Source organism: Zonotrichia albicollis, chromosome 2 (assembly GCF_047830755.1).
Source record: "Zonotrichia albicollis isolate bZonAlb1 chromosome 2, bZonAlb1.hap1, whole genome shotgun sequence".
Classification (NCBI taxonomy): domain Eukaryota; kingdom Metazoa; phylum Chordata; class Aves; order Passeriformes; family Passerellidae; genus Zonotrichia; species Zonotrichia albicollis.
Window position 1 is genome coordinate 39,791,797 of NC_133820.1, and position 18,274 is coordinate 39,810,070.

Sequence of the window (18,274 nt, forward strand, 5' to 3'; positions counted from 1 at the left end):
GAGTGCCAAGATGGTTAACTTTACAGAAAAAAAACATGCTCTAAGAAAACTGAAATAGGCAACAGATACCTGCAAACATCTACATTTGTTGTCTTCTCTCAAGGGATTCTAAAGATAGTGTTTGTTAATGGAATCGAGATTGTTTCACTGGGCAAATGTTGAAGTGAAGGGAGATGACCCACCTTTGTGTTGGTCAGCATCGACTCCAGTTTATTGATCAAATTCAACACCTTTTACAACAGTGCTAATTCACTTCATGCATATTGCAAAACCTGAGCTCTCGATAGGCTGTAGAGAAAACTTCAGCTCCTCCTTTTGTTTACAATACTTGAAGTTAGTTTATTGAAACCAAGATCAGTGTTCTCACCATGATATGAAAAGTTCCCAAAACCTTTATATCTGTTCCCAGAACGGCCATCTGTTCCTAGAGCAGCCAAGGACAGGATATCTGCCTGTTTTTGAGAGAACGGTCTGAGAATCTTGTTGTATAAAAGGTGGCTGAGAACCTTAATTATTTACAGAATCAAGCCTGGGAAAGGCTGCTTTTTCCCTTAGCTGAATACCTTCATGGCCTCTTTCTTTAAGCCATGCTTGAACCAGGCTCTCCACAGGCAAACATATGTTATTTTGAGAATTCCTCCACAGGAGCAACTAAAATGAAAAGCTTAGCCAACCATCAGTAGGTTAATATACTCATTTTACACAAGTTTAACTTTTCTGAAGATGAAAAAATATGTATATTTCCTTACTGGTAGGAAATAGCTCAGGCAAATAAGACTTGTTTGACTGATAGGGGAAAGGGAAGGAAAAACCCCCAGTGTAGTGTTGAATTAAAAAGAGGCAAATTAGTGAATTTGCTTGAAACACAGCTAAATATGTAATGCCTTAAATCCTCACCTCCAAGAAAAGGCTCTATTGAAGTTTTTTTTCTTGCTCTACTTACATGATTTTCTGAAAAAGAATCTAACAGTTTTGGAAAGATGCTCAGAACAGTTTAAATAACAAACCAAAATCACTTGTTGGTGTCAACCCCTCCCATGAATGCTCCTATTTTCCTTCCACTGCAGAGAAGGTGTGTTGAATTGCAACTCTACATATTAGGTGGTTTGAGTATCAGAAGTGTAGAGATCTTGAATCTCTGAGTTGTCTTTTGAATATATGCTTCTATCTTTGCTAGTGAAAAAGAGGTACAGGTAGAAACTAGATACACAAGTATTAAAGACTTTCAGTCTTCATGAGGACAGTGTTAGCTTTTCTTAATGTACATACTGTGGGACCTTTGCTGAAATCAATCTATATTAATCTATATTAAAAAGTGCCACAGCAAACATTATATGCTGTGGGGGCCTGAATATATGTTGTATTGTAAGACCTTGTGGTTCTGAGTTGCTCCAAACGAGCTGCAGCTGCAGGGTCCTTAGTTGGGCAGCAGCTGTAGCTCGTGAAGGCAACTGAGATAAATAGGGGTGGGTCAAGAGCCCAAGAGGAGCCCCTGAGAAGAGAGAAAGGACTGTGCTGCAGAGAAAGGAGAAGAGCCCCAGCAGAGAGCGAAGATTACAACATTGCAGCGAAGATTACAACAATATGCCAGGTGCAGTAATTGTGTGTCTTAATTTTTCATCTTAGTGCTCTAATGCAGCTGTTAAACACTGACAAAAGCTTTGTAAAACTACGTAAATATGTACAGTTATAACATGTTCTTTCCTTATCCACTACAGTTTATTCAAAACCAGGGACAATTTTTGAATATACTTATTCTTTCCAGAGGACATTACCTTAGGCTTGTCTACACTGAGTTTGGTTCCAATCAGTCTGTCTCCATCCACTCTGCTTTTCTAGTCTTGACTAATTTTAGAAAATCTGTCATCATCAAGCTCTTGCATGGCAGTTGTCTTCTTCAGATTCCTAACAAATAAATACAGGTCTCAGCACAGATCTGGAGACGCTCAATCCTCAGCTTTATGTTTTGGAAAATTAAATATTTCTTTCTGAATTAACTCACTATAATTAACTAAATACTGCTATTTAGAAAACCCCAAAACAACCAACCACCCAACCACACTCTGTAGAACCCCCTCCCCACGTTTTACTAACTCAGTCACGTAAGACTGCAATCCTTCATGACCAATGCCACAGGCATAGCGTGGTTATGAGCTGCCAGAGCACAGGATTAACTCAGTTTACAGTACAGCAATTTCATACACAGCACCATGAAGTGCAACAACACAGCTAAATATGCTGGCACAGGATCAGTAGGGCTTTCAATACCTTTTAACATGTACTACTACCCCTCTTCAGAGCATGGTGCCTCTTTTTGGCAATCCCTCTTGGCCACACATTCCCCAACAGGTGCCACAATCCATGGGTCCAAGTCTGTGGATCTTGGGAGGCCCAAGATCAGGGCAGGCTAACACTGCTTTCCTATCACTACACTTTCTCAAGGCTCAGTAGTGAAGAGTCCATAAAGATCTATTTAACTCTGTTCTGGCTCTGACCTCAGCACAATTTTCTAAAGAAGCAATTTTGTAAACTTTACAGAAAGCTCTCTGCTTCTCAACCCAAGATTTATTTGATTCAGGATTACATCTTCTCTACCTTTTTTAAAGCAATTCTAGACGTGATGCTGAACTGAAAATCCTGGAGCTGCCTGTTCAACAGAATAGCAGGCGAAATAGGAGCAGCTGAAGCACATGTCATTTCTCATTGAAACACCTTAGACCTGACCAGCAGGATGGCACAAATGGCAGAAGTGAAATTCACTTCATACCAACTACATAGATACAAAAAAATAATTCACACTGAATTTGAAGAAACTATAGGGAGAAGCAGTAAGTTCCTTTGTCATCACCCTGAGCATTTATTTTTAAGTCTCTCCTTTTATTCTGGTTATCCAAGAACAAGTTTAATCACCATATCAAAGCTGAATAACCCCCAGTAGGATTAATTGTCCCTCTGTAACAACAGCACGTATACAGCTAAGCATGTTCTTGAGGGGATTACAAATCCTTCTGCTAGATTCTGATCACCTTATCTACACTTCAGCTTCTTGCAGTGGTCAATGGAAAAATCCAAAAACCCACACAGGCAACCTTATAATCTGCTTTTGCACATTTTCTTTGTGAATTGTGATTGCTTCTGTCCTCCCTCTTTGACTAGCCAGACAAGCTTAATGCTGGTCCCACAGGAAATACCAGGCTTCATGCACATTTTTTAATGCAATCACCTTCAACATTCTCCTTGGGTCTTCCAGGAGAAAAAGGTTTTTGTTTCAAACCAAAATGATTAATAATTAATAAATGATTTTGTTACAAATAACAAAATCTCTGTCACATGATACAAAAGTCCTTGCAGCTACTCAGCAGCTTCTATTGGAATCCCACCAGTCTCCTTATTTCTTGATAGATAGGAGCAGCCAGTTCTTTGGCTTTCTCTGCTCCATCCTCTAAAACCTTTATCAGATGAGACTTGTCTTCCTGGAGTTTCTTGATTTCACTCCTGATAGGTGCAAATTTTTGGATAACGGCCTCTGCCACCACCATTTTGTAGTGAGCAGTGTCGAGACCAGTGGCTTGGTGCAGCACGTCTTTGATACTCAGCCCCGTCACTGCGGCGTGGATGGACACCAGGTTGGAGACACCGGGGCGGGCGGCGGGCTCGTAGGTCACCTCTGAGGTGAAGTCAGTGACAGCTTTGCGGAACTTCAGCACTATTTCATCTGGGCTGTCTGCTATGGTAACGGTGGCTAACTTCTGCGGGTCTGACTTGGACATCTTCGCTGACGGATCTCTGAGGGATTTTATTCTCTTTGTTGTACCTTTAAAAACAAAAAGTTATGAGCGCAGACAATGGTTTCTTATGACAATTGCTAAGAACGATGTGCAGCTATATGATGAAGCTGTTTATTCTTGCAAAAAAATGAAATGTGAGCACAATCATGTATGCTCTGTTTAGTCGTTGCACACTTCCTGTCCTTCTAAGAAGCCACCTTTCTCCTCTCATAAGCTGAATGAAGCCCATTCCATATCTCCCATCCTCAACAAGCAGGAACTTCTGCTGGAGCTAATTCTAATATTTTATTAATTTGCTGATTTCCCCCCAGATTTCTCCCCCCTTCCATTACTGCACCTTACTGAATGGTTCTGAGCAGCGGAGAAACAGGTTAACTCCACTGGTTAAAAAAAAAAAAAAGAATCCCATAACAGTTAATCTCCTTATTTCAGGAAACTCTTCCACTCAAAATCTCTTGCAAATTCTCCTAAATCTCAGTAAAACAGTTATTAAAATTTTCTAACTCAACACTGACCAGCTCTGTTAGATGTAAAGCACTGTTTAGATAAGAAAGGTGTGGGTATTGTTCAAAATGCTAAGATACATGCATGTACATGAAACAGATAAGTGGCATTAGGAGAATATTGCAAAGTACTTTAACAGCATCAATCCACACTGCTTCAGTTTTTCAACAAGAAATATCATTCATGGAGTACCTAAATTATCATTTATCTACAGAGTACTTATACCAGTTGTTTTTAGACACCTAATACAGCCAACAAAATTACCTGCATACTGCTCATAGATGGCCTATGTACTCAGTGAAAGGATAAGGGTTCTTCCAGCATAAAATTCAGCCTGCCTCAGAAAGTGTTTTGTTCTGAAATCACTTTTTGGAAGAGCCTCTTCTGCAAATTTGAAAGAGTCCAGGTAATTAAATTGTCTACAGCTAGTGAATCTGAATAGGTCCCCTACCTTCTCCATTCATCTAGGATGTTTTGTTGGTTTGCATATACTTGTGAAATAGTACTTCAGAAGTACTACTTAAGAAGGAATGCTTTTTGGGAGTAAAATGAAATGTTTTTTTCCTTTTTTATTTCCAAATTGAGCTTTTTATTTAATGGTAAACAGTCTCACCTGCATCAGAGGCTACACTCAGCTCCTCTTTATAGTGCTTAGTACTCCATTAGAAATGGTAGCATTTGCAATCCCTAATATTCTCAAAACACCACTCCAGGTCTAACATATTTTTTGTCACTGAGGCTTGAAAATTGAGAAAGGTTTATTACTGCCTGTCTTTTCTAAGGTGAGAGCTCCTTGCCCTTTTGGGGGCGAAGGTCTCTGCTGTGCATTCCTCTACATTACTTACAACAAAGATGCAATGCTTCATCCTTGCCCAATTCTTCACGTTTCTTAGCAAACATGCCATTTGCGCCATCTGACTCCTCCTCACCCCCCGGCCTATGACCTTACAGCTCAAAAATGGCTGAGAAGATTTTCCTTGTAAGTCTTCCTGAGACTAAGATCAAAACCATAAAGTCTTAAGCTCTGCGACAGACACATATTGAAATACTCAAGCATATATTAAACACCCTTAAAAAAATTGGAGCACTGTACATATAAGCCAACAGGCTGTTCAGCATCCTTAAAGTAAACATCTCTGACTTGGACACTGAAGAATTCTGCTTGCTAGAGGTCTGTTGCCTTGTTGCTTACATGTCTCCTGAATGAGCAACATGGAATAGAGACCCTACTCTTTTTAAAACGTCCAGTGCTTGAAGAGCAAGGCTGACTGGCAGCAGAGTGCATCTGGCCCGCTGGACTAGAATACCAGACGTCACGTACATTCCTCAACCATGGATTTCTAAAGCCTTATATCTATCTTGGGAGTTCATTTTCACAGCCTCTAGGCTCTTTTTGCCAGGTTTTAATTTTCCACTCCCTTAATATCAGTTTTCCCCCTTTTCTTGGTCCCTGAAACTATTTCCACAATGTTTAAATCCATCTTCAACTTCGAAGTGCAGTTAAGGGAAAAAAAAATAACCAACTCACTTAAAATGGCTTTGGGCACAGGAAAGAATTCTCCATATTTCTTGTTGAAATGTTGTGCTATATCTTGGGCTAGTTCCAGGTGCAGGACTTGATCTTCTCCAACAGGAACACGTGTTGACCTTTTAATAAAAGACAGATACAGGAAACTCAGCAAAGCTCTCTGGTTCTGCTGAAATGTTACTCAAGACTGTAACAGCTTCTGCCATGACTGAGGGCTAGACTGAGCCAAACACTCAGTCCCAGCTAGATAAAGGTGCTGTGGGAGCAAGATCCCAAACTGAACATATTCAAGGATGACTCTGCTTTTTGTGCTGAACTGAAGCACGTAACCATGGGCAAAAATAGCCCTTTGTGAAGACATATATGACAAAGATACCTGTAAGAGCAACTCATTAAACTCAGCTCAAAGAAAGGTTTCTTTAGTATCTCCTGCTGCCTCTTTAGAGATCAAAGAGCACATGCTATAGTGTAAAAAAAAAGTAAGAAAGATCTGCAAGGCATAAAGTGCAGGCAGCTTGTCATGTCAAGTCTCAGGAAAACATAACTGCTGTTGAGGAGTTAGTACTGAGGATGTATCAAGGGAAGGAAAGAAGAGAGTGTTTCTTCTTCATCACAATTGTATAAATCATGTGGTCCAGTGCCTCTATTGTCACAAGTGTTATTAGAGGATTAGAACTGCTGGATTCAAAGGATAATTTGATTTTCTGTATTGAACTCAATGGCTTGAATACACTTCTGGAGGGAAACACAATCTGCATCAGAGGACACGAGGAGGTGAAGAATCCATTACTTCCCCTGGTGATTCTTTCCCACAGTTAATCATACTTGCTAAAAATGTATGATTCTTTTAGATGAGGCAAACTTGAAATCTTGCCAGCTTTTGATTACTCTCCCATCCCCCAGCAGATTTTTTTTCCTAAGGCTTACAGGGTATATAGCTATGAATACTGGACATGTTCCAAAATAAGGAAGTTCACCATGCATCTTTTAAGTTCCCAGAAAATTTCAGATCAACATGGTATGCTTTCCTTCTGATTCTGAATTACTGGGCTGACATCCAGGAATTAATTTGTCCACCTTTATTCTCAACCAGCCAGCAAGGCAACCTAAAAACAGTTACAGTAGGAATCAATAGGAAATCACAGTGCCCTATAACTGAGAGAAAATCAGTAACCATAATCAATATACTTTAAGCAGGTTGAAAGAAATGTTTCCATATGCCAAAATGGTTCCATATTCACAAAGTCTGCCACTAAACAAAAAACATATTATCTTCATAAAAGTCTCTGCACGATGTCTTACCTTTTTCCTTGCTGGCTTTTAAAAAAATTTTTCTATTCTGGTGCTATTTTTACTTCTTTCTGTCGTGCATTTACCTTCTGTCCATTTTCCTGTCTCTTTGATCCTTGATTCATCTGAGCTAGTACTGTTTCTCCCCCTCCTCCAGCTCTAAATTCTACTTCATGACTGCTGTTCCCTTCTTGTGTTTCCGTTTCTCACCAATTCTTGTTTCTCATACTATTTTGTTTACATTAAAACATTTCTTATTAAAGACATTAAGTCAAGTTTCTTCAAAGAGATATTGTTTCTCTTTCAATTCCTTGTTTTGTGCTCTGGGTGGACAGCCTGCTGTTAATACAGATAGTAGCCAACAAACCACTGGCTTTGCTAAGGAAAGATGAAACACCTGATCTTATTAGAGATGGAAGAGACAGACATGGTTGAGCTCAATCAAAACACTGTGATTCCTGATAAAGTTGTCTAAATTTCACCCTTAATATTTGATGCTCAAATCACTCAAATATTTGACAATCAAATGGGACTCACTTCAAATAAAATCATTATGATATTCAAAATACTTCTGCCTTTTGCTTGCTTCCTGTTATTTTTAGTTAAAATTTAGGTAAATTAGAAATACCATCCCTTGGTCTTTTAACAGTCCCGTGTTCCCTACTATGATAAATCAACATGAAATTTCTCTAGATACATTTTTCTGAATTCACAGCTGGTTAATCTTGGTTAGTCTGACCTGACATCCTTGTCCTCAGTTCTGTGTTAATTCTCTGTCTCAATCTATACCCACAAGTTCCTTCAGAACAATGCTACAAAGTACATATGCTCTGAACATAAAAAAAATCATATATGGTGCACTGTCTTCAACATTTACTTACTGAGACAGTTTAGATCATATTGTGAAATACAACCAGTGATGACAATGCACTACAAATTCTACTAGCCATTCTACAGGCTTAGGCATGCTGAGTCCTCAGTCCCTCACTAGGGGCTGTTTGCACTGCAGCACTAGCCAGGTACTACAAGCTGCAGTCAATAAGTTACACTTTTTCACAGGTATGAAGTGGCCTACACAGAATCCCCCACTAATATTGGTATGCTACATACAGACAGTTTAAGTACAGTACGCTGCATAAAATAAAGCATAAGTGCTTAAAAAAAAAAGCGTATCAGTGTGAATGTGCAATATGTATAATTAAAAATCAGTCTGTTACAATTGCCTAAGAATTATTCTCACATGACCAGATTTTGCTCTTTACAGCCCTGTTAGTAGCTTTTTAACCAGGCTAGATTTCAACCAGCCACTCAAGAGTCTGTCTGTCATCCATTTCCAATCTTCTGATCTAATCACACCCAGCTCCCCTGCTCAATAAGTTAGCATGTTGACCTGACAGGCATTCATTCCAATGCAGCTCAACAGACATTGCCCATGGGCTCACATTCTGCCTCTTACTTGTACAGCAAAATATCTGCTGCTTGAAGCACAGGGTAAGTCAACAAACCAACAGTTCCTTCGCTATTCTGGCTGGCACGCTTCATCTGTTTGGAAAAGAAAAACAGAAGAATCACACTTTTGACTAATGGTATCAAGGTCTGTGATTTTAATTAGTTAGAATTCTGAATAATTGAGTAATTTATTATGTAGCTCTACAGAAGACAGTGTCAAGTAAAATCCACTTCTTATGAATATATTCTGGTTGATGTCTTATATTTATGAATTTCTCTACACTGTTCTGATATTCTAGTGAGAAGGGAACATATTTTTGTTTTCTGTTTGTAACCATACTAATGGAAATGATTTCAAATGCAAAACCATAAGGTTAAGTTATTAAACTTGAATATTACACAAAAATCCCTCTTTTTAAATAGTGTCTTCAGCAATAAATTTCTGAAACACTTCATAATGGAGATACAAAAAGATTTTAAAAGGTATTAACCTGTGTTAGAGATCAAGACACAGTGATCACACACAGTCACCAGGACAGCCAGTGACAGCTGGGAGAAGCCAGACCTAGAGAGGCAGAGTCCAGTGCTGTCTCCATCAGTTCTCACTGCTCCCCACAATCTACCTAATGCATTCAAGTCCTCTACTGCTCCCTGATATGGATCACCTAGATCAAGACAGTCAGGCTGCAAACACTAATTCTGTTATAGCAATGACATACCTGTGTTTTACTTTTAGCAATACTTAAATATACTAACCCCCTTGAAATCTGAATTATTTCATTAGGACTGATCAAATACATTTTGACTTGTCTCGCACTCTCCAACAGATCCTGAATTCTGTCTCCATCTTAAGTGCCTAGGGTTCAGGGAACCTAATTTGCAAAGCCTAGCACCTGTAACACCTATCTGTAGGTCTGGAAAGTCAATCCAGTCAAAGTAGGATTTAGGAGCTTAACTTTAGAACCTCAGGTTTGAAAAGGTTTGCTTTAATCTATGCCATGCATTAACACTGGTTGCTGTATTTAAGTTTTACTGGTTTTATTTAATTAAGAAGGAAAACAGGAAAAAAGAAAACATCTGGAGGTATTTAAGACTGCTCTGAACTCTGCAAGCCCAAACTGCTCTTAAGCTGTTGGGGTTTTTTTCCCCCCTTTTCAGATACTTTTCTCTCCTGTCTTTTTCTGCTTACTAAATGTCAAAATAAAATACAAGGAAATTAAATGTAAGAACTCTATTGATGCAGTCAGGCTAATGCAACACCAAGATTAAGAAGATGAACATTTGACACTCATAAAGGCAAACGTTTAAGATACAATATCACTCAGCACATTTTTAATATTTATAATTTCTACACTCCTCCTTAAACATATGCCTCTTTTGAACACTCTTTCATAAAATCTACAGAGCAGCCACTCTTTATAGTGGAAAATAAAAAGCTGTTTATGGAACTCCTTAATCAGCAAGGCCCAAGGTTTCCACTGCAGTATCTTCCATTACTTCTGCATTATTAAACAAGCACTGAAATAACACTGAATGTTCTAGCAGTTTAATAACAGAAAACAAACCTCCTTTTTAGCACAGTTTTTCTGCAAATCTCTGCCAAAACCACAATTCTGTAGCTTCCAGCAGGAAAATGTTCATTAAGAAGAATAGACCAGGAGAGGTATGTTTTACCCCTTCCACCACAGGACTACAGAATTACTTAAACCTAAAGCAAGCACAACCAAGGTAAAGTTGGTACTTCATAGATGACAAGTATTTCCAGGATAACATTTCTACTCAATTCCCATGAATTTCTTTTAAATTTACCAAACTGTCCATACCTTCCACTGGGGCAAACGTAGCAGACGTGGCACATTAGTTAAGCACCCAAGAATCCAGGCAAGTTCTGCATGCTCAGGAACCTGAAAGTATGAAGTTAGAATCTATTTAAATCTTCCTCCTTTATATGCATATTTTCTCAAAGTCAGTAAGAATAAATTACATCAAAGATGAGAAAACCATTTATTTCTGTATATTACTTTTTCAGTAAGGTCAAGTGACAAACTAATGGAAAGTTTTGGACACTGCCAGGATTGAATGCTCTATATTAAAATAGTATAGCAAGGTTCTTGATCCCATCCACCCATATTCTAAACAAGGAAGAAAATGCTTTAGCAATAGCAGAGTTGAGCACACATGCAAACTCCTTTGCTTGAATACTTGATTCACTCTTTGCAATATTGGCAGGTTTGAATCTTTAAGAGGATGTTAACTGTCTCAAAGATGTTCAAAGCTTCATGCCTGCAATATAATAAATATAATATAATATAATATAATATCTCATACAGAAGGCAGTAAAAAGTGTTTCTTAACAAGTAAGAACCACTAGGGTCATTAATTGCAATTCTTTTGTTGTCACATTTTAAATACAGTAATTTCCTAGCTAGCAGTCATTGGACTACTTTGGTGACCAATGTGTAAAAGTACCCAACCTCCAGACTACAGCTCAGTGGTTAGAAATATTTCAGGTTGATTCTTTCCCTTCTTTCTGCCTTTCCCACAGATTCAGGGTTTTTATTAATTCCCTCATGCTTATTTGACCTGTAATCTTCTGTGCACAAGACAAAGTTCAACAAAATACTGGAGTAAAATGAACTTCACGGAAAATACTGAGCGCAAGACTCCTATTTCATCTAGAAGGAATCACCATCTGGTTGAAAGTGGTTTCTCATTTCTTTCTTCTAGTCACGGACAGAGAGGAGATGGTGCTCTGTTGCACTTGTGTTGACAAGAACCCTCTTTAAAAGCTATGCAGTCATTGATTCAGCCCTGTCAGATGTTGCTTTCGCAGCCAAGACTGCACGTGCGTTTCACTGGATCAGTGGATTTGACATTACATCAGTTACCAAAACACCAAGTGATCTAAACAGCATTTGTTGGGTTGAATAGATAGTTCTTGGTCTTACCAAGTCATACTCACTTCCTATCTTCAAACACACAGTCCTTTCCTAAATATTACTAAAGTGCTGAATATGCTGAAGAAAAAGCCTGATAAAATGGGGACAAAATATGTAGAAGTATACCAAAGGGTAGAGATTTCAGCTGGAATAAAATTCAGTACTGGAGGCTAATGAGTCAGCATTCATCATCCAAATTGAAGGAACTGACTATGTATTGGTGTGTAAATCAGGAGGTTCTAGGCTTAAACCACAAATCATTTGTCAGACTAAATCACAGTTTAAGCTACTGCGTTTTACTTGGCAAGAGGGGCAGGTAATTGCTGCCTTTGGTTGGTCATGGTGTATCCGCTCAAATGTTACTCATTTAGCTATTTTAGTATTTCATCACACTGATTGCACAAATCTGACACAAAGAAACTGGAAGATGCATACGATGATGCATATGACACCAGCAGAATAATGGCTCAGTCTATTCTTCCTTTCACTGAGTAATACCCATGGATCACAATCAGAAGAAGCCACTCTCCCAGAAAAAACTCCATCTGCTTCTTGCTGCAGGTCCATTTAAAACTGCAGGCAAATGTCTTCATTAAACAACCAAAACACAAGAACGTAAGAAATAACACTGTACTGGATCACAACAAAGGCAATGCAGCCTCGTGCCCTATTTCCAGGAGTAGCATTTGGGGCAAACACAGGAGACTACTGCTTCCTGCAGTATCTTCCCCTCATACTTCTCCAGCATCCATAATTGTTGCACTAGGGAATATCAGAAGGAATATTAGAATTATCCCTGGCCCAGTCCTGGTAATGTACCCAGATTCCCCAGGAATATTCAGAAAATGCCCATTTTCTGAACCAGCTGATAGTACCCACTTCAAAACCCCATGGAGCAGCAAGCTCCAGATGCTTAAACCTGATGTGTAAAGAAATAATTTAGCCACTGATGTATCCATGTTTATTTACTGGTTTTGAATACCCCATTTCTTATATTGCACAATTTGGTGAACAATTCCACATACAGTTTATTCAGTGTTTTTCTGATTTTGCAAACTGTGATTGCATATACGCCTCAGCCTTCTCCTCTTCAGACTGAAGCAATCCTGACTTCTGAATTTTTCCTTCTTAAGGCAGCTACTCAATCCCCTGCTGCATGAATTCCTCTCCTTTGTATCATATCTAAATCATTAGTTCATTCTGGAGACTCTAAAACTTCACCCAGTATTCAAAAAATGAGCACATTAAGGTTTTGCATGGTGACAAAACATCATCTCTGTCTTATTCACAATACCCTTTCTGGTGATGTGGTGATGATGACATATCATTAGCTCTTTTGAAAATTGCTTGTGCTGAGCCAATGATTTCAGAGAACTGCCAATGATGACCCCAGGACTTTCTTTCCTGCATTGTGTGAAGAAGCTTTAGAATACTTTTACCCAGATGTTTTAAAGTATTTAAAGATCTTCTACCCCTTATTTGCCTGTCCACTCTGTTTTATGAGTTCTCTTGGAATTCCTTTCCTTGGCATGGCATTTGGCTACACATAAGGACTTAGTACTGTCAGTGAACTTCTTTCTGTTCACTACTTTCTTCAGGTCATGAAGGAAAATGTTGACTAGAACTACTTCCAGCATGAATTCCTGAGCAACATGACTGCTGACCGTGCCATTCAAAAAACAAGTGAGCATACAGCCTATGTGGCTTTCAATAGCGATATGATTTCTCTTTCAACAGAGAAGAGAGATCTCATATTTGCATAAATCCACAAAATGCTTTTCAGTGGATTCCTATTGTGTTAGGTAGTGTTTATTGTGCCATCACAAGGAAAGCCTTTGTCAGAGAAACATCACTTTTCACACAATTTTCATTAAAAAGAGTATGACTGTTAGAGAGGCGTTCTGCTTGCTTTTTAAATTTATTTTTTAAAGGAAGTTACCCAATAATCCAACTAGGATTTCAAGAAATAAAAGTATAAAGAGCTCCAATTAATTCAGGCTATTCTGTTTACTCTTTAACCAATGAAGAACTCAATTCAATACAAACTCAATTAGTTTGTATTTTAAAATCTGACTACAAACTACTGTCTAGAGCTACAATGTACTTCAGGATCACCCAGTTTTTCAAAAGACAACAGATAATAATAAACTTAACTCTTTTCCAATGAACACATAATTTTCTCAGTGTGCCCTCTCCTCCAAGTACATCAGTATAAAAGTAATACAAATGGTAGAAAACCAGAATTACATCTCCAATTAACAAAACTCACAACCAGTGACAGTTGCTGAACTGTATGTCAAACCAAACTCCAAGAATGCCACAATCACTGGTAATTCTGAAAATCAGCTATCAATTAAATCCTTCAGGTCAACTTCAGCTACTTTTATGTCCTGAAAAAAATATAATAGTCTGTTTTCAGTATAAACATTATTTTCTTGGGAAACATTTCTTGCAGCCTTGCTGAAAATATTTCCAGGAATAACAGTTTTTAAGTGCTCTATTTATTGTTTCCCTTTATAAATTCAACTATTTCCCATTTAAAATTTTCCAAAACTTCTTACCCATATCCCTATAGCAATCTCCCCTTCTCAGGCAGCCCAAATCCTACCCTTTGCTCTTCTCAGTAAATATAGCAAGTTTCTCTCTCTTTTCCTGCTCTGTGCTCTTGCTTATTTTAACAATTTTTGTTTTCTAATCTCACACAAGTCTGTAAAAACTATCAACATTTCTCAAAGGGTTGAGATGGCCACCTCTATGCTATTACCTGGGACACATTTCCTCCTTCAATCTCTATTACATTAAGCATCCCCCACAACCTGGCTTACTAATCAGTAATCAAAGAGTTATTTCCACAGCAAACTACTTACATTCCTTCCCTGTGGTCTGACAAGGCTAAAGCTGCCTACACAGACTCCTTTAATTTTTTTAAAGCGCACATACAACAGAGGTGACCATTTCCAAATGATAATGAGCAGTTATCTAAAAGGCACAAACACTTCTGTTTCTTCACCTGAGCACCCTGCTTCTTCATTATTTACTTGTGCAGCCATTTGAAGTTATTAACCTCAGGTCACATTTCATACTTGGATCTCTGGAGCTTTATATGCTGGAGTACAATCTCAGGGCTTCTTCCTGTAAATCTATTTTTTTGTCCTTGATCCTAGCTATTCCTTACCAAATTCTTGATATTCCCTTGCCACAGCCAATGATATATATATATATGGAAAAGCAGTAGCTACATTTAGTCCAAATAATTCTACATGACTTTTTATGATGAAACATACAGCTGAGGAAGACAGCAAGCTGTGAGATTCAAGAACAGTGGTAGAGGCATGAACAGTGGGGGCAGATTTGAAAGCAGGCAAATCAGCAACACTGGGCCTCAGCTTTCTGAGGTTATAATACAAAGTTGTGTGTTGGCAGCTGAAGTGGCTCTCTGCAAAAAGAGATACAGGGTTTTATTTTCAAGATGGACTTCCTCAAGTTGCAACCTACAGCCCTTCTCTGTAAGGCACTGCCAATTTGCTGCATATCTATCAAGTGGAAACAGCTTTCCTCAGCAGAGTAACCTCATTAAGGGCTACATTTTAAAGGGGCAGTAAATTTAAAATATTTAATTTTGACAGAGTACAAACAAAGTCTCAGGAGGTAATTTGGATAGCTGTGTCCTAAAAGAAATTGAAACAGAGAAGGGAAAGAGTCCTACATTTAAAAAGCAATTAAACCATTTCTTAGGACTTTTGTGTCTTCTAGAAGTATCAGTAAGAGCTTCTGCAAAATTCAAGAGGCCTTTTCAAAAGCAAACAATGCTCACATTTTTCTTGAATAAGAGGTAAGGTTTTATTAATGTGTAAGGTTGCAGGTAATATGTTCAAGATACTTGCTAATGTGTCTCCATATTACACAGCTAAAGAAAAAAAAGACCATAAACAAGACAAAATAAATAGACTACCCTTGAATCAAATGCACACAGTGCAGGTACTCTTATGACAAAAAAATTTGCCAGAGTATCCCAAATTTGTGTTCAAAGAAATAATTGATTGGGTAGAATAAGTTTATGGTTACAAAGGCAATATGGGATTTAAACAACATGTTAAGCAACGTATTGAATTGGGGGGTGGTTAGCTAGTTATTGTCACTAAATGTGTTAGTATCTACCCCTCTCACCTTAACCTAGGAACAATTTAGTCACATATCCTTATTTATATTAGGTTAAAATATACAGAAACAAGATCTGCCTCTCCTTTATGAAGAACCTGACCAAGAATATTCCTACTGGAATTAAACTTTACTGGTCATAAACCCTGACAGACCACAGCAATTTGGCCAAAGCACCCTTTCCTCTCCTTTATTTATTATGAAATTAACTTATTTTCAGAAACATTCTCCTAGTATAACTCACAATACTGTTTGAAAAATTAGTCTGGTGTGTCCAGAAGACTGGTGAAGAGAGGAAAATATAATAGCTACATAATAGTACAAGATGAAGAAGGTAAATTAAGGCAGAAAAGAAAAAAAAAAAAAGAGAAATCCCAGTGAACCATGACTTTCCTTCCCACTGAGCTCTGGGCATGTCTAGTCCAGTCCATGAGAGAGAAAACAGAGGAATGAGAGAAGCAGAATAATTTTCTAAATTAAACAGTCACATACTTCCTCTTATGACAGGAAGTTTTCAATGGACTGTGCTAAATTAATGTACTTTAATGAATTTATAAGCTATGATGCAATAGAAGCTTTTCAGCCCCTCTGAAAATTGGACAAGGGGTAGCGTGAATCCATTCAAACTCTGCCCACAAAACAAAGCAGATGGATACTTCTGGAAAATAACAGCAGTGAAACAGTGCACACATTTATATTGTTGTATTTTGGCTTTTGGAGTCAAGGCTAAGACAAATTTACAAATTCCCACCTCCCAGAGTTACTGCCTCAATTTGCTTGCACACTGCAAGAATACTGCAGCTGATTATACTCAGAAAATAAATCAGCCTATCCAGAAGGATGAAAACTGCAATTTTCGGCCCAGAAACGGAACATTATGTTGTCCAGAAACTCACAGGATTCCTCAGAGAAGTGTTCATGCAGCGTATCAAGCACTGCCTGCTGAATCAACTCTGATGGAATTTTAGTTTCCCTTGGGACATTTAGCATGTGTCTGCTACAATAGATAGGTGGACAGGAAGAACAGCCTGAGACCACATAAAAGCAAAATAAGTTTCCAATATTGTTTTGACTGTGAAGCAGATGAGATACAAGATGGTTATGGGTAAGAACTGAAATGTGTACTGTACCCACCACGAATCAGAGAAAATGGGTTATATCATGTAAGTTTACCATGTGTGCAGATTGCATACTGTCTTCCTTATTTACCCCCCCCCTCCCCCCATAGTCCTTTTTGGTTTTAATAAAAGATCTAAGTTTTATGAAAGATGACTCTTACAGCTTTTATCAGTTATGGTACAATTTAAGGAATATATTTTCTGTTTCTTCTAATACTGTCACAATATGTTGTATAAGTCATTATTCCATAACTTCTTTTTTATGCCCCCTAGGGAAAGGTAGCCACTTAAAGCATATCTTGACATTATTTTCTCTAAGAGAGTTTCATACATCTTGCAGCTGTACTCCAAATAAAAATGCACTATTTTGAAATATGCATTTATTTTTATTTTTCATTCTTACTAAAATTGTCAGTTTTCTATAACTTCCTACTTGAGAAAATATAATTAAACAAGCTGTAATGAAAGAACTTCTCTCACTGGGAGGCCATTTTACTGTCCAACATACACCACAATTGTTTTTCTAGATATTCTAATTAAATGTGTTTGTTTATAACCCTTCACAGGCAATGTGGTTTGAAACACTACCCTAATTATTCATCGCCATCCTTCTTGCTTCTAAATATTTTCAAGTTATCATCACTCGTTCTTTGTAGCCACTACTTCCCTAGGCTGGAATTCAAGTTTTTATATGGTAATGGAAGTGTGGGAGATATTTGTTGAACTGCAATGTATTAAGACCAAATATACAGCCAGCCATTAACTTACTGTTTGTACATGCTTTAAAACAATATAATCTATAAATGGTAAATTCTGAAGCATACAAGACTAATTTTCATCCAACTAGCACTTTCCATTTATAGGTAATTTAGCTGTAAATCCAATACAAAAGAACATAGGCCATATGCTCTCTAAACAGTACAATAAAAAACTTGCCTATGCAAAATTTCTGTCACTTTTATTCAATTTTAGTTAAAAGGTGAGGACATCAATGAAATCTGTTCTGGGATTCCAAGTGTACTTCACCGGTATCCTTATCATAACAGCACCTTTTGGACCTAGTATAGGCATGAGAGGTATCTGTTCTCACCACACTTTCTCCCAGCAGTCAGTCTGTGATTCCTATTGCTCAGCTTTTTGCCCCTTGCTTGTATTGAAAAGGATGATAAAGTGTGTGAAAACTCTGGAGGCAGGTATTTCAGATATCACTGGATTAGAGATTTGAAAAAAAAAGCCTAAGTAAGTAAAATAAATGAAACCCTTACCAAAAGGCACAGGCCTTTTGAGAAACCAAGTAGCATTATATTTTTTTACATATGGCCAACATATTCCAGAGAAGCAACACAAACAGCAAAATACAGAAAGAGTACACCAAACAAACAAGTAAAGAACAATAAAACCCATGCCCTTTTCAGCAATTCTAGACACTGCTCATACCCAGTGTAACCCAGAGAAAGTGAGAGGACACAGCAGGATTTACATGAATGAATGCATAAGCAA

The 18,274-nt window shown here is 38.0% G+C and overlaps 1 protein-coding gene across 1 annotated transcript in view; it reads right to left on the reverse strand.

The window, feature by feature from the left end:
* Positions 1–3,196: 3,196 nt before the first annotated feature.
* Positions 3,197–18,274, reverse strand: part of WARS2 (tryptophanyl tRNA synthetase 2, mitochondrial) — a 39,544-nt gene continuing 24,466 nt past the window's right edge. The window contains 4 exon segments of the mRNA XM_074534806.1: positions 3,197–3,814; positions 5,821–5,939; positions 8,567–8,652; positions 10,383–10,463. Of these exon segments, the coding sequence (XP_074390907.1) occupies positions 3,366–3,814; positions 5,821–5,939; positions 8,567–8,652; positions 10,383–10,463 (735 nt within the window). The 3' untranslated portion in view covers positions 3,197–3,365.